Source organism: Bos mutus, chromosome 19 (assembly GCF_027580195.1).
Source record: "Bos mutus isolate GX-2022 chromosome 19, NWIPB_WYAK_1.1, whole genome shotgun sequence".
In the NCBI taxonomy this organism is placed as follows: domain Eukaryota; kingdom Metazoa; phylum Chordata; class Mammalia; order Artiodactyla; family Bovidae; genus Bos; species Bos mutus.
In genome coordinates this window covers 50,413,277-50,429,405 of record NC_091635.1, presented here as the reverse complement: position 1 = coordinate 50,429,405, position 16,129 = coordinate 50,413,277, and the positions used below count along the sequence as shown (strand labels likewise).

Here is a 16,129-nt window from a genome sequence, read left to right as displayed (position 1 = left end):
TACCAATTTGCATATTCTGGGAACCTTAAAGCTTATTTACACAAATTACCATTTATTTCATAAATATCTTTTTTTTTTTTCCCGCCCCCTGGGGACTCAAGACAGAAATGCCACTCCCTCTGCTTACCCAGGGGTGGGAGGGGCGCCTGTCCGGGAGAAGTGGAAGGACTAAAGGAACAGGCCCCTCTCAGCTCAAGTCTACACTGACTTCATCTTCACTGACCTCAGCTCCCCTCACCCCAGATTCTCCAGCGGTCCGGGGCTCCAGGCTAGGGGGCTTTGGGGCTTCCTCCCCTGACCCCTGCACCTTCTGGCTCCCCAGACAGCCAGCCCCGGGCTGAGGCGGGGACGAGGCCTCCCCCACAGCGCTGGAGGAACCGGGACAGGCCCCGCCGATGACACCTTGACACCGGAGCAGACCTGGACCAAATCCAGCAGCCCCAAAGCGACTGTGTTCCGGATTCCTTGTGAGGCCCAGGGAAGTGTCCCAGGCCCCGGCTGGCCGATCAGGGTTTCATTCCGGCTGCAGCCCGCTTCTCTCCTTTATTTAAATAAATACCCATTCTGTGCTGTACACGTCCCAAGCAGCAGGGGAGGCAACCCAGGAGGCCTGCGCGGTGGCGGCGGTGGCGGCGGCGGCAGCGGAGCAGCAGGGCGGGCCCCCTCACTTGGGCGACTCCCTGCCGGGGGAGAGGGCTCGCTGGCTCTCCAGCCCACTCACCAGTCTCTGAATGCTCTGCAGTTCACTGGCCGCCTCTTTGGCCGCGCCGCCGGGCGACAGGGCCACGCGGGCCGGGGCCCCCACTTTGCGGAGGGCCAGCTCCGGCAGCGGGCTGGGCTCCCGGCTGTTGCCGCCGCCTGCAGCCTTGGAGCCCTCTGCCGCCAGCCCGGTGGTGAGGAGGCTAGTGCTCGGTGGGATGGAGACCGGGATCTGGTAGGGGCTGAAGCGCAGGCGGGGCCGGGCACTGCCCAGAAAGGGGCTCCGGGACAGGGAACCGGCGGCAGCCGCGGCCGCGGCCGCAGCGCTGGTGGCTGGCAGAGCCGAGGCCGCCGCTGCAGCGGCCGCCATGTAGGTGTAGGGATAGGGGAAGAGGCCTCCGAAAGTGGGCATGGGGATTCCCTGAAAGAAACAAAACAAGACAAGGGTTAGGCATCCCGCCTGGGGTGTTCCTGGGGGTGATCTGGGTGCTGGTGGCCAGGCGACAACTGGGAATCCTTGCCCTACTCTGTTCAGGAAGACAGTTGCTCACATAACCTTACTCCCCAAAGAGCGCAGGTAGTAATGAGCCATTATGCCTATGCCCACTTAAGGCTATGATTCCGAGCGGGCCCTACCAAGCTCTGTGCCAGCTATTACTCTAGGAGTAAGGGAAGGCCATTACAGGCGGCTGACCTAGCAAAGGGCCTTGGGGGAAGAAACAGGGCCAGCCGGGGGCCAGGTGGCCAGTAGGTAACTTGGCTGTGTTGGCAGGGAGGCGCTGCTCGCTTCCAACAGTGTCCTGCCCTGCCTTTTGATCCACAGGTGCCCCGAAGGGCTGGGGCCGCATAGGACGGGAGGAGCTTTGTATATTCTCCCTCCCTCTGCCCACCTGTTCAGGGGTCTCCTGCCCGGGCCAGGAGAAGGCTCCAGATGCCAGTCTGTTCATAAACTGGCCTGAATGCAAAGAACTCCCAGCGGCTCCCTAGTGGCAGCTGAAGAAGGAATGCAGAGTCTTTGCCTGTGGAAAGCCCAGTAGCCGGGAAACCCTGCACAAAAGACCGCCTGCGGCCCAACTTTTGGATTATCTGACCTTTGAGATCATGGTTCCTTCCACGGAGTACTTGGGTATATGGGGAGGAGGGCATGAGCTGACTGAGCTGGGCTTCCAGGGAGCCTCAGGCCTGGCTCAGGCAGGGAGAAGGGAAGTAGCTTAGTCAGAGATGACAAAATACCCTTCCTGAGAAGGTCAAGCCCTACTGAGCATTCAGACCTAGCATCTCAGAGGAAGGAGGGGGCTTCAGATCTCCAAGGTTTTGTCTCTTTCTGATGGCCATAGGAAGATCCCCTGGAGGAGGGCATGGCAACCCACTCCAGTATTCTTCCCTGGAGAATCCCCATGGACAGAGGAGCCTGACTGGCTACAGTCCATAGGGTCTCATAGAGACTGAAGCGACTTAGCACGCACAGTACGATGGCCATAGGTGAGCGGTTAACCACTAGCAGTATATCTAGTGATGCCTCCTGAGTGCTGAGTGCCTGTTCCCTGGCCTTGCACCTGTTAACCAGGCTGCGACTAGAAGCCCTGACTTCCCTGTGACCTCTGCGATGCCCATGCTCGTCACCAGAATTTGTCTGGGGAGGAGGCATTCACATACACACAGAGTCAACCTCCAGGCAAATTAAACCTCCAGGCTCTGAACTCCACTTTCTGGAGGCTTCCTTACCAGCTCAGAGCCCCAGATACTGATGCCAGTGCCTCCAACGTTCACTCCACACACCCCTGACTCGGAGCTGTATTTGAAACTCATTTCAGAATCCCTTCCCCCACTTTAAAAATATTTGCTTCTGAACCAAAGGAGCCTTCTCAGACCTAAACTCCTATTTTCCTTCCCTTAAGATAAGATCTTAAGGGTTCAATTTGCCAGAAACCTCAGAGGGAAGAAAATGAATGTAGAGATTCCAAATCTTTCTACAGGGAATATTCCATCCAAGCAACCAAAGAGGCCACTCTCCCCTTAGGATCTTCTAATTTTGCTGCTGCCCACAGTTTCATAAGCTCTCCCCTGGGAGCTCAGAATTTCGACCTGGGCCTGAAGGACTGAGATGTGTGGCTGGGAGAGTTGGGAGACTCAGTGTTGGGGAAGAAAAAGCCCCGTCCTTTGTCAGGTCGCTTCCTGAGGGTCTGAAAGGAGCCCGAGACATCTGGGAGGTGGGTCAATTTGGTGGTCGGTTATCCAGAACACACTGCAAATTCTCGTACTTTTTTTGTCCAGCCACTTTAGCCTTTCGGGGACTAACAGTAGTTCCCAAGAAAAATGTCCTGAGGCAGGCCAGGCAAGTGGACTTACAAAAGCTGGAGGCAGACCCAGTCTGACAGGGCAGAGTCTAATGGGTCCCAGTCTATTCTGGGGTTAGAGGGAAGGAAATAGGCCCAGAGAGGGTCAGGGACTTGCCCAAGGTCACACAGGAATCAGAAGCAATCTCCTGGCCAAATCCTGGACCTGGTCTTGGTCTCCCAGAAGCCAGGTGTGGTTCAGAGGGTCCACCGGATCTCCCCAGGAGGGAGTCCTTGCCGGCGGACGCCCGGAGCGCCTTCAGGCCCTATGCCTTCCACCTCTGCCCGCCTCGGATTCCCCTTCCTTCCTTATGCTGCTGCCAGCTCACAGGCCTTACCTGAGATGCCAGCATGTGCTGGGAGAGGTGGAATGGGAAGGGCCCGGCGGTGCTGGCCGCACTGCCCGCGGGACCCAGCCCGCCCGCGTCCAGCCCGGTGGCGGTCCCTGGCCCGCCGCCTCCACCACCGCCGCCTCCGCCGGCCACCGAGGCTAGTAGGTGGCCCATGCCCATGGCGGAGAAGGCTCCGGGCCCCATGGCGAACTGTCCCGGGTGCAAGAAGAGCGGCTGGCCGGCCCCCAGCGGCCCGAAGAACTGCTGCCCGTGCAGGTGGCTGGAGAAGGCCAGGCCGGGCAGGTGTCCGGCGCCCAGCGGGGACGCGCTGTCCGTCTGCACCACCAGCGGCGCCAGGCCGGGCTCCTTGCCTTCGCTCGCCTCCTTGCGCCCCTCGTCCTTCCGCCGGGCTTCGGCGCGCTCCTTCTCTAGGCTCCGCAGGCCAAACGGGCCGTCCCCGCCGCTCTCGGCCGGCTCCTTGCCCCTCTCGGGGCTGCGCCTCTCCCTGGCGCGATCGGGTTCGGTCAAGCGAGGGGGGCTGCTGCTGTCCAGGGCGGGGCTGCGGCCTAGCGCCGGCCCCGCGCGTTCCTCGCCCAGCCGCTCGGGCTCCGGGTCACTGTCCGCGGCGCACGACTTCTCCTCGGCTGCGGGGAGAGAGGATGCGCGGCGTTACCGGCCCGGGGACAGACAGGCGCGAAGTCCGAGACGGAGAGACGTGCACAAGTCTGCTCTCGGGGAGGCCACGTCGGAGGAACTCCTGGAAGCTCGGGGTAGTAGGGGTCACCCCATCCAAGATCCCTTATTTACGGGGAGGGCGGGGGAGGAGGAAAGTGAACCCGGCAGAGGAGGCCTTAATGCCGCAGAGTCACACAGAGCCAGGGCCCTAGGCTCAGAGCCCAGAAGGATCTGCGGGCCACCAGGGACCGCACTCAGAGGAGGCCTGGGGTAGAGGCCTGTCCCAGACTCGCCGCTGACGCTTCCCCCAGGCCTTCAGTTAGCCAGATGCTGAGCACCGAGCCAACCCGGCGCCCGGGGGACACCCTCCCCTTCTCCTCCCGGCCCCACCCGCACCTCTGGTCCGGTGCAGGCGCAGGGGACTGGGCGCCGTCCCCGGAGAGGGTGGCGGTTCCCGCGCAGGGGGAGGGTCGCAGGACGAGGCGTCCGACTCCGCGCCGTCGCGCTCCGGCTTGCAGTGCTCCTCGTACAGGCGCAACGACGGCAGCGTCAGCTGCTTCCTGGGGATGAGCCGCAGGAGCGGTGTGAGCGCAGCCCACCCCCTGGCCCCTCCACGCCCTGCTCCCCCAGGCACCCGCCAGCCGGCAGCCCCGCGCACCCTCACCTTTTCTCCCGCCGGCCGTTCCCGGTGTCCCGGAAGCCCTTGGCAAACGGGTTGTTGTCGATCTTAAGCTGCGTGATCTGCGGGGACCAACCAAGGGGGCGGCGCCAGGTCAGGCTGCGGGCTCGTCTAGCCTGGCCCGGGGCACCTGGAGGTCAGAGGCTGCTCGCCCCAGAAGAGAGCCCCCGGGGAGGGTACCCTGGGTACCCGCCCGCCTGGGCTGGGCCGCTCCAAGCCACAAGGCAAGGTGAGGTCGGCGGGCGGACCTCGAAGAAAGCGACCTCCAAAAACTATATTCGAGGTATAATCCCTCGACTTGCACACACAAGCCCAAAGCTGTGCACCCCGAGTGGAAATCCGTCCAAGCGAGCATGCAGGCCCACCTGGCCATTCGAGTTAAGGGAACCCGGCACCTGAGCACCCAGGTCAGCAGACACACCTGTCGACAATCACAGGCACGGGTCCGCGCACACGCAAGTACACACATGTAAAACAAGTGCCCAGGGAATCAAACGAATTCACACGCCTCCACACGGATTCAAGGCACTCCAAATGGTGCACGCATATACCGGCCCAGGACAGATCGGTTCACAACGACAGGAAAAAAAAAAAAAAAAAAAGATGGAAAAAAATACGGCCGGCAGGACACTCAGACACTGTCCTTCAACCCAGAGTGGTGCACACGGACTTGGGCCTTAGCAGGGGGTTGCCTTGCCCCTCTACAGAGAGGGTGTAGAAAGATAGCAGCCAGGAAAAGCCCTTTCCCTTGAAGGAAACGTCTCCAAGCACATCCCAAGGGGTCCCAGGCCTGAACTGACCCAGAGAGGGATGGGGGGCGGGAGGGGTGGTGGCTGTCACCTGTCCCCCCCGACCACCTCTGGCTCGCCCAGGAGAGGGAAAACTAGGCCCTGGGTTCCCAGCAGCCGGAAAGCCTGGGCAGATTGCCTCGGGCGCCCTCTTTTCATTTAAATTCCCATCCAAGAGCCAAGAAATAAACGAATAAAACGTAACAATGTCAGCGCGGGCCCGGAATCTCTGCTAATTACTAAGTAAACATCCCCACCCCAAGGAGCGCCCAGCTGTTCGCGCGCCCCGGGGAGCGTGTGCGTACGTGTCGCGGGCCTACAAGAGCGAGCCCGGGGGGTTTCGCTGGGTGCTGCGCTTACAGAGACTGGGGGCCCGGGAGCCGATCGTGAGGGTGAGGGGGGGGGGGCGGGCGTGCAGGGGGCCGCGGGCGGGTGTGAGTGGAGGGTCGGAGGCCGCCCGACCCGCGCACCTTGTCGTTCTGGTAGGCGGTGACCGCGATGAAATCGGTCTCGGGAACACGTAGGTGCGGAACGTGCTGTAGGGCAGCTTCAGGATGTCGTTGGCTCGCACGATGTGGAAGCGCGGTTGGTACTTGTGCATGGAGTTCAGAATGGTCTGCAGGGAGGGCGAGGGTCAGCCGACAGCCCCCAGCCTGTCTCCCAGAGCCTTTCTATTCTCTGGGGACCGGACCTTCTGCCATTTTTCTGTCTCTCTCACGTTCTGTCTTTCCCACCTCACCCCCAAACCTTCCCCTGCTTTCTCCTGTCTTCTCTGCTCCTTACCTCCCCATATTAATTTTTCTTCCCCCCCCCCTCGATTTTCTTTATCACAGTTTCTCTTTTCATTAAAAAAAAAAATTACCCCAGCTGGAAACCAAAATAAAACAAAACTCGCTACCATTCCACTCTTAACTTCTCTTTCTCTTCATGGCTAAGCCCCTAGTAAACCCAGGGAGAGAAGACTGGGGCCTTTGCGGCCTCACCGACCTGCCCTACCTCGGGATGGGGTAGTCCCTTTAGCCCGGTGAACTGCCCCTTCCCATTCACTGGGGCCCTGGCTCAGGCAGAAGCAGTGAGAACCCCAAAATCCCCTCTCCCAGGTCAGGCATCTGCCTGAGGGAGGAGGGAAAGGTAAGGAGGGGAGTTGTTTGACCTTTTAAATCTCCTCCTTTGGGGATGGGGATGGAACTTGGGTCTTGGGGAAGGGTGAGAACCAACTGAGGTCCTGGGCCAGTCTTCCAAGCTCAGACCCCAAAGACCACTAGCTCCACAACCCGTCCCAGCTGCACCTGCCTCCTGCTTGACTCCAGAAGGGAGTTTGGAAGGCCTGAGATTTTGAGAGTTTGGAAAGTGAGATTGTGGGCAGCCTGGAGCTTAGTGGCTGTGAACCCCAACATTCCCCAGGCTTGCAGAGCAGAGACTCTGCACCCAGGCCCAGCCGGCAAAGGCCACAGGGCAGTGATCTGGGCAGGGGCACTCTGGGGGTTCTGCGAGCACTTCCCTCTGGGGAACCGGGGGTCTTCTCTCCTCCCCACCAACCCATGGTGCTACTTGCAGTCTTCGACCCCCATCAGCACTTGGCCTGCACTCACGAAGCCGTGCTTGTCTGAGATGTTGTTGGTCAGCTTCAGCTTGTGGAAGGCCACCGGCTTGGCCATCCACTGCTCCCCCGTGGCCGGGCTGTCTGGGTGGATGTACATCCGTTTGGGCATCTCGGGGTCGGCCTTGCCTGCCACCATCCAGCGCGAGTTATGGAATTTATACCGGCAGTCATCAGCGGCCACAATGTCCATCAGCAGGATGTATTTGGCCTTCTTGTCCAGGCCGCTGACTCGCACCTTGAAGGGAGGAAACATCCTCCTGGGAGACAGTGAAAGAGGGAGAGGTCAGGGAAGCCAGTGGATCTCGAGGACCCCTCTCCCCCAAACTTAAGCTTCGCCACACATGTTCCTCTGTTGCCCTTGCTCTGCCCTCTTAGGAAGGTCTGGGAGATTCCACCTGTGGTGGTTATTCCTAGGAGATCCCATTTCTGCCTGTCAAGACCCTCTCCTGTGATGAGGCTTGCCCTCAGCCCTATGCTCAGATCTAGTGACCCCTTTTTTCTCCCTCATCTGAAATGAAAGCCGAGCTCCAAGAAAGAAATCCAAGGCCCTTACAAATATACCCGCTTCTTATGAACCTCCCTGAAATTCGTTCGTGGGAATATATCCATTTAGGGCCGAAGCTCTCAGAAGTGCAGTCGGATGTTTGTTTGGGGGAAGGAACTGGGTTACAGCAGCGGAACAAGGACCCTGACCCTGAAGTTCGGGCGAAGAGGGTGAGTGAGCCGAGGCCTGGATTCTCCGCGTCCGAGCCAGAAGCTTGAGAGGTTGGCGATTGTAGCTTTTCTTCCGGCTTCAGGCCCTACGGAGCCGTGTGCCTCCGGAGCTCCTGGTTCCTCGGCCCGGACAAGGCTCACAGGCCGGGTCAGGTTGCGGCTGGGCCGGCTCGCGGCGGAGAAGGGCCGCGACCGGCGGGAACCGGAGGGCCGGGCTGGGCCTAGCGGGGGTGAGAGTCTCATTCCGGGCTCCTGGGTAGGAGGAGAGCGCGGGAGACGTCGCATCTTCGCGGAGCACCGAGCCAGACTCGCCTCCGAAGCAGGAGAGAGGGGTCTCGGGGCTGAGGAGTTGCGGCCGAGACCGCTGAGACCCTCCAGGGCCGAACCGCGGGGCCTCCTCGGCTTTGGAACTCTGAGCGCTGGGGGACTGTTCTGCAGGAGCACGTTTTCGTTTTCATTTGGGAGACTTCGATAATTCGGTTTTTTTTAAAAAGAAAAATTCGTTCGGTGCCAAATGAGAAAAGTCAACTCGATCGTCTGTGCATGGCTCGGGGGCCGGAGCCGGGAGCTGGGAGCCGCGGGCGGTAGGCTCGGCGCTGGTCGGTGCTGTCGGGTTCCCCTCCCGCCCACCCGCGCGCCCTCCGGCCAGCCGGCCGCCCTACCTCCCGGACTTGGTGATGACCATCTCGGTGCCCAGCTTGTGAAACTGGTCCCACAGCTCCTTGGCCTCCAGCGTCACCTTGGGGTCGTCCTCCACCTCGTCCTCGGGCTCCAGGCTCTTAAGCGAGCGCAGATGAGCGGCGGGCGGATGCGGGCCGAGTGCCGAGACGTGCAGCCCCGCCTCGGCCGCCGCCGCCGCCGCCGCCGCCGCCGCCGCCGCCCCCGCCAAGCCCGGGTCGGGCAGCGGCTTGGCCAGAGCGCCGGGCGGCAGCGCGAGAGCCGGGAAGAAGGAGGGCTGCGCCGCCGCCAGGAAGGCGGACATGGGGAAGTCGGCCGGCCGTGGCGCGTGGAACGGGTGGTAAGCCATGGCGCTGGCCGCCAGCGCCGGCTCTCTCATCGGGACATCCGGCCCAGGCGCCCGGGGGCCAGGGCCGGGGGCGCGCGGCTCGGACCCCCGGCCCGGGCGGCGGCGCGCACGGAGGAAGGGCGACCCGAGTGGCAAGCGCGGTGGCGGCTCCTCCCGATTCCCCGTCCGGCGCACGGCGAGGGACGCGGGGCGCTGGGCGCGGGGGCGGCGGGGGCTCTGCGCGGGGCTGGGCTGGGCTGGGCCGCTCTGGCGCCGGGGACCACGCGCGACTGGTTAGATCTTGTCGTGATCTCTGGAAAACTGTGACTATCTCACATGTCCTGCCCTGCTCGGATCCCCTGCGCTAACGAGCCAGGCCCCCCTTGATTGCTGATTTTACGCTTTTTGGACCAATTGTGGGTCTCCGGGGGCGGGGTTTTGACAGCTCAGGCCAAGCTCGGAGCGGGAGGGGGGCCCGGGGAGAAGGTGTCGGAAGCCTCAGCAGTAAGAAAACATGTCAACAGAATAAAATATTAACCAATGACGGGCCAGCGGGCCCCGAGACCCCTCCCACTGCCCTGGCCCCCACCCCACCGCCAGCGCCCACGGCTGCCTGCGCCCGGACTGGAAAGCGCGGCGGGCCGACCCGACCCGCCGAAAGGGCCTGAGGCGGGGGGCGCCCGGGCGCCAGGGCCCGCGGGGAAGGACCCCCAGCCGCAAGCCGCCCCAAGTGCAAAGCATTGACATGGCCCCGCGAGGAGAGGGGGCGCCCTCCTTCTCCCACGCCCGGCAGCCCCGCAGCCCCGGCCCGCGCCCCGGCTTGGCCTCCGATCCCGCTCCCGGCCGCGGCGCCGCCCGGGCCCCTCCACTCCGAAGGGAGGCAGCAGGTGCTGGAAGGAGAGGCCGGTGGGCGGGCGAGGCTGGAGGTGCCGGCTGCCGAGGTCCCGGAGCCGAACCCAGGTGGCGGGAGCCGGTGAGTGCGGCGGTGGCAGAGCCCTGGTGGGGCCGGCGGGGGCGGGAGGCGGACGCGGCCTTTCCTCGGGGAACGCGGGGACCCCCCTAGCCCGCGCCGACCCCCTCACAGGAAGCCCCTGGAAGAACCAGGAGTTCCGGGAAAGCCCTGGACTCAGCCCAGTATCCGTTTGCGTCCCCGAGCTAGTCGGAGCTCTCCCAGGAGAGCCGGTCCTCCGGACCGGGAAGGTGTGAGCGCACCTTCCGCGGGGCACCGGGCGGCAAGACGCCGGCGGATCCCGCCCACAGGTTCTTGACCCAACGAATTTTCGTCGCATCCGGTACCAGAGACACAAGCATGCCCCATCCTCTACACCGGCATCCTCTCTAGGCCACTTTCCTGGAATTGGTTCCCAGCTCTCGAAAGCTCACGTCTCCCAGGTTCCGTGGTGCCGACTAGCTAGTGTGGGGGTCTGAGTGTCTGTGCGCACCTGCAGTTGAACCTCCCTCCCCCCGCCCCGCAGCCAGACTTTGTTCTCCCGCAGGACCAGGGTTTTCTCCCGCCCTCAGTATGTGTGTGTGTGTGTGTCTCGCGCCCACGGTGGTAGTTCCCTCTGTGCTCAGCGGGAGTCGAACTTAAGGCGGGCGGCCACACACCTGCCTCGGATCAGTCTCAAGCCCTGACACTGCCTGATTCCTGGCGGTCGGAGGGCCAGACGGACCACGCACTGGACACGGGTGGCACGCCTGCCCGCACGCCCGATTCCAATGCAAGTTAGTTCGGCCGGCGCGGACTCTGCCCCGGCGTGGTGGGCGCGTACAGCCCACACCCACAGTTCCATGCGCTGCGCACACCAGTCGCAGGGAATCTTTATGCTGCACACGCAGACCTGGCGTGTAAAGTCTGATCACCCCGGGCAGTGCAGTTTGGGGACCGGCCGGAGTGGTTTGGCCTCCTCGACCTTTTTTCTACTTTCCTGAGCCGACCCCAGAGATCTTGCTACATCCCTATACAGCGCGCCACAGGGCGCCGCCCCCAGAGGGTTTTCCTTCCCGACCTCACTCTCCACTGGGTCGCTCCTCTCTTAGTGCCTCCTCTCTGTCTAGAACGAATCTTTGACTCCGTGCCGCGCAGTCTATGCAGCCCGGGCCAGATACATTGCTGCTTTGCCCCGGCAAAGTCCTGCCGGCTCCATCTTAGGCGAGATGTTGCCGCTGGGGAGGGATGTGTGTGGATAGGATTGCGCAGCTGGTGGGGTGACCAGATAACAGCCAGCGTTCCGTAGCCAGAAATCCGGGCACTGGCCTGGGAATCCGCGCATGCATTTGCAAAGTCGTGTGTGTACGCGTACTTTCAAACTTAAGAATGGCGTGGAGAACACCTAAGTGTGTGCAATTTGAACATTTTCCTGGGGAAGGTCTGTACCTGGTAAAAGGGTCCAAGACCCAGAGAATTTGAAACACGCTGGCCCAGGTTGTTTGCCCAAGAAACCGCGCGGCGACGGTGCAGCGGCTGCCTTTGGGGGACCACGATCCCACCTGGCCACAGCCACTGGGCCACGGACTTGCCCTCTGGCGGCCGCGGGCTCTTTCTCTGCCCGGACCCCATCAGCTGCCCTGCCCCGCCATCCCGCAACCAGCACGAGGTCCCGCTACAGCCACTCTTAATAGTCTGAATTGCCGTCCCCATTCCCCCCACCGCGCCCAACACCTCCCGCCAAACTCTCCAGCGAGGAATATCCTTGGCTCAACGAAAACCCGCGAAGCGGAGGCCCAGGCAGCTCTGGAGCTGCGCTGTGCGGCGGTCAGCTCTCGCTCGGCCCCTCCCCCGCTGGGTCTCCCCTCCCCTTCCCCTTCCCGGGAACAGGCGCCTCCGGGGGGTCCCCAGGGCTGAGAGTGCGTGTCTCTTTAAGAGGCCCCGGGGGGCGCCTCGCGAGCTGCCCGGGGCTGGAGGGGGAGGGCGCGGGCGGGAGCGCTGGCGCCAGGCGGCCGAGGCTCCACAACAAAGCTCCGGCCCCTGTCACTTCGCATCGGTCGAGCCCCGCAGACGGGCGGGGGACGCGCGCTCGGCCGCGCCCCCCCCCTCCCCGGCCGTCCAGGGCCCGGGCGTCGGGCGGGCGCGGGCCTCTGGCCTCTGGCCTCCGGCCTCCGGAGCGTTGCACGCGCTCCGGACGCTCTGCGCCTCCCGCAACCCGGAAACCCGGCGGGGGCGGCCTGGGCCGGGTGTGGCCGCGGCCCTGAGCCTGGGCGGGCTGCCGTCGGTCCCTGGCCCCTAACCTTCCGTGGGGTCAGGGGCCGCGGCGGGGGTCTTCCCGGGGTTGGTCCCGCCGGCGTCTCGGGCTGTGTCCCTGGGCGGGGATCCGCCTGGAGTGATGGCCTGGGGGGCACGGGCCTGTGGCAGAGGGGACACACGTCCCCGCGGGTAGCGGGGCGCTGGCCTGAGGCGGGTACCAAGTGCGCGGTGGTTTAGGAGTGTGCCTGGGCTGAGCGCGGGTGACGCGCGGGGCCCTGCGCCTGTGACCAGCAGCGGAGGTGCCGCGGGGCGCGTGCATCCTCGCCTTGGCTTGTTGTGTGCGCAGGAAGGAGGGAAGAGGAGGGCAGCATTGCCTCCCATCCCCGTCTCCCCGACCGGACCCGCGCCTTCCGGAGCCTTGGCGCCAGCCAGCCCCGTTCAGTGGCCGGGCCCGGCTCCCCCGCAGTCCCTGGTCTGCCCAGGCTGGGGGCCGCGGCCTCAATGACCCCGGCCCGCAGCGGCCCGGCCTGTCCCGTCCACTTAGACAAATTGCGGCTGACAGGCGCGCAGTCTCTCTGGAGTCGCCGCCCGCCCGTCGCCTCCCTCCCGACCCAATTACCCCGCGCAGGGTCGGGCCAAGTGGCTGGGACCGGGCGGAGGGCGCGGGAGGCGCGACCTCTTCTCCGCCGGTCTTGCGCGAGGCCTGGCGGCTGGGCCCCTTCTTCCGGTCAGGTTCTGGGGATGCCCGGTAGCAGCACGGCCCCTGGGGTCCTTTCCCCGGGCTTCCAGGCTGGCGGGAGGCCCGGGCTGGCAGCCCCGGCCCTCGAGGGTGGTCGCTCCGCACTTTCGAGGGCAAGCAAGGTCGCAGGGCCCCAACACCCAGGACACGTCCCTGCCGGACTTTGGGCGACTTCCCCAGAGTTTGGGGGACTCCATCATCCCGGGAGCTCCCGGAACTATTCTGTGCTCTGGGGTCGAGGTCCCGGGGTCGCAGCGGTCCGCTTGGGACGCAGGGGTTGGTAAACGTGAGGTGGACCTGCACAGGTGTGAGTTCTCAGGTGTGGGTGCCCGGGATCGTGGCAGAGTGAACAGGCCACGCTGCTCTGTGGCTTGAGGGGGCAAAGCACAGGAAAGACCCCCGTGCCCCGCCCCCCCCGTCCCCCACGACCAGCCCACCTGCGAGAGAGGGGCGGGGCTGGCCTGAGCGCTCTCACCAGGTTTTCCATTCGCTTTCTGCAGAGACGCTTTGCCGGATTCCCTGGAGCAGCTTCGAGGGCAGTTCGTGACAATCGGGTTCCAGCGTCGCCTCACCCGCCCTTCCCTCTCCCTTCCAAAGAGCTACCTGGCCTGTCCCATTAGCCTCTAGGCCTCCAACCAACCTTTTGCTTTTTTGACCTGCAGCTTCCTCTTGGATCTTGGACCATGTTGCTTGTCTCTGCTGGGTATGTTCCTGTCCCCCCATTTTGCAGATGAGCCCAGAGGGGCAGTCATTTACCGGGGGCCACACAGCTACTGGTGGCAGAGCTGAGATGGGACCCATGGACCTTAAAAGAGAGCAAGGCCACTTCCTTAGCAAGTTAGTGATGTCGTTGCTGGCCCACTACCTACACCTGCACGGGCAGCCAAGCAATACTGAGACTCCTGGGCCCCAACCCTCAGGCTGGGCTCTGGGTTCTTCGAATCCAAGATAGTCCAAGATGCTCTTCCTTTTACCCCTAGAGTTTCCAGCTCTAGGTCTGCAGGAGGGGGCTGCTTTCTCAGTGACACAGGGACTTCGGAGCAGCTTCAAAGCCAGCCAGGGGCCAGGGCTGGATGCTCTTAGGGGTAGGGAATGGGGGAGACAGGGCCAGAGTCTTGGACTGTGTGGGGGCCCAGGACAGGGAGGTCGATGCAGAACAGAGCCCCCTAAGGGAACTGGCCAGGACACGTGAGGCAGCAGGGAGCAGACAGGGGTCAGCAGATTAGCTGTGTGACTTCTTAACCTGGGACAAGGGCTCAGGCTTCTCATCTGCCAAAATGAGGACCGAACAGCTCTCTGGGGGTGCCTTCAGTTTAGAGATTCTCTGATCTGTGAAAATCAGAAAAACAGCAGCGAGCAACCATTTCCAGTCTCGGCTGGCAGCTGCCTGCTCTGGCCCGGCTTGCTTGCAGAGGAGCTGACGCTAGTGTTGGACACAGGTTGGTGCCCCTGAATTTACCGTGGGGCCACTGGGCCATGGCTCTCGTCAGTCCCAGACAGTGCCCTGCCTCCTTGAGCTGCCACCCCAGTTCCCATCAGCCTCCGTGCAAACCATGAAGGTATTTTTTTCCCATCAAATTGGGAGAAAGTCCATAGTAATTTGCCTGTTGAGCGGGTATCACTGTAAGAACCAGGGAGCTCACATGGCTTCCTCAAGGTCACCTGGTCAGGCCATAATTAGATGCATGTTCTCCTAGGTGATGCCATCCTGTGGGGGGTGGGGGGGAGCTGCTGGAGGTGAGGCAGAGATTGCCCTGGGAGTTATCTCTAGAGGACAGGAGGCTGGCTGCTCCAGGGCCAGTGGGCAGTAAGGCCCCCCACCCTGGGGCCCAGTCTCACTTCCAGCTGATTACAGGCTGTGGCAGGGTCTATAACCTCTCCAATTAGCTGGAGGCCAGACCCAAGGCCTCTCTGATAACCCTAGCTCCAGTGGCAGCCGCCATGGGGCCAGCTTATCTGGCCTCTCTTATCCTGCCCCTTCCCCCACATACTCCAAGAGTTGCCCTGGCTGCGAGCAGATGAATAACCAGATTGTCCTGCAAGCTCAGCCGGCAAGTCCAGCCCTACACCCACCACTTTCCCTGACCGAGGGAGGCCACAGCTGTTTTTTGCACCCCCTGGAGGGAACAGGCTGAGCCAGGGAGGACTCCTGACTCTAGGCTGCCAGTCAGTCCCTGAGTGGTTGGGGAGCACTCCTGGCTCTCCATCTTTGCCCCCGCGTCTGTGTGCCTGAGGGTGGGTGAGAGAGCTGGATCCTGCCTGGAGCTCTGGACGCATCCCCAAGGAGCCAGCCAGTAGGCACAGGCAGGCTGGGGGCACCCCTCTCTCTCCCGGCCCCCTTTTGACTGAAACACGGCTCTGGAGGGGTGGGGCTGTGCCTGGCATATCAGTGTGTCCAACTGAACCAGAAAGGGGAAAGCTGCTGGTCGCCATCAGCCCCTGCCGGGTGGGCCTCCTTCTGTCCGGGCATGTGATCCTCGGCCCGTGGGTCCCTGGGCAGGAGGGACTGGCTTCAGCCACCCTCTGCAGGGCTGGCCACTCAGCCTTCGGAGCAGAGTGTGGTTCGGGTCCTGTCTTTCCCCAGCATGCCCAGCTGGCTGGGCACTGAAGATTAAATCTGTCCTCAGGTGCCAAGGCTGGATGGGGTGCGTGTGAGCAGGGTGGGGGCCCCGGGGCTGCCCTGCTCTGGCTGGACGGCTGGAAGGCAAGGCCTGCCTGTTTGTGAACATCTCTTCTGTGGCTGTTGCATTAAACTTCACCCCAAAGTACGCCTGGCTCAGTGGTTTCCTTCAGTCCCCCCAGGCCTCTCCAGGGTCTCCGGGGAGGCAGGATGGGGACTCGCACCCATTTCCTTCCCCCTCAGCACGCCCTCTTTGCTCCACCCCTGCCCGTCACCTTAGGTCCAGAACTGGGAGTGGGGAGGGGACCGCATCCAGAACCTGTCATCCAAGGTTCTGACCATCCTTCACCTTCTGAGTTTGCAAAGAGAGGTACAGGACTTCCCTGATGGTCCAGAAGACTCCCAGCTTCCAGTGCCAGGGGTGTGGGTTTGATCCCTGGTTGGGGAACTCAGATCTCACAAGCCTCGGGGCGCAGCCAAAGAAAAATTTAAAAATTAAGAAAAAAAGAGATATATGCTTTAGAAAAGAGAGAGGTAATGACAGGTAATGTCCCAAAGAGAAGGCCATAGTCTTCATCAGGCTCTCCTTACCATGGCAACCCAGCAGCACATTCCAAGGACCTGACCGCCACAGCCAGGGAGGCCCGGGGTGCCCTCCAAAACCCAATGGCTCCGGTGACAGGCAAGAAGGTCAGAGGATGGGTTTGTCAGACGCCACCCAAGTTCTGGATTAAACATCCTCCTCCACCTTCCT

The 16,129-nt window shown here is 62.8% G+C and overlaps 1 protein-coding gene across 1 annotated transcript; it reads right to left on the bottom strand.

Annotated features, from left to right (window-relative positions):
- Nucleotides 1-401: 401 nt before the first annotated feature.
- Nucleotides 402-9,215, bottom strand: TBX2 (T-box transcription factor 2). Its single transcript, XM_070390547.1, is given in 8 exon segments — nucleotides 402-1,120; nucleotides 3,374-4,011; nucleotides 4,439-4,602; nucleotides 4,707-4,783; nucleotides 5,980-6,020; nucleotides 6,023-6,125; nucleotides 7,102-7,369; nucleotides 8,489-9,215. Coding segments are annotated over 8 exon segments (2,142 nt in total). The 5' UTR covers nucleotides 8,884-9,215; the 3' UTR covers nucleotides 402-664.
- Nucleotides 9,216-16,129: the final 6,914 nt, after the last annotated feature.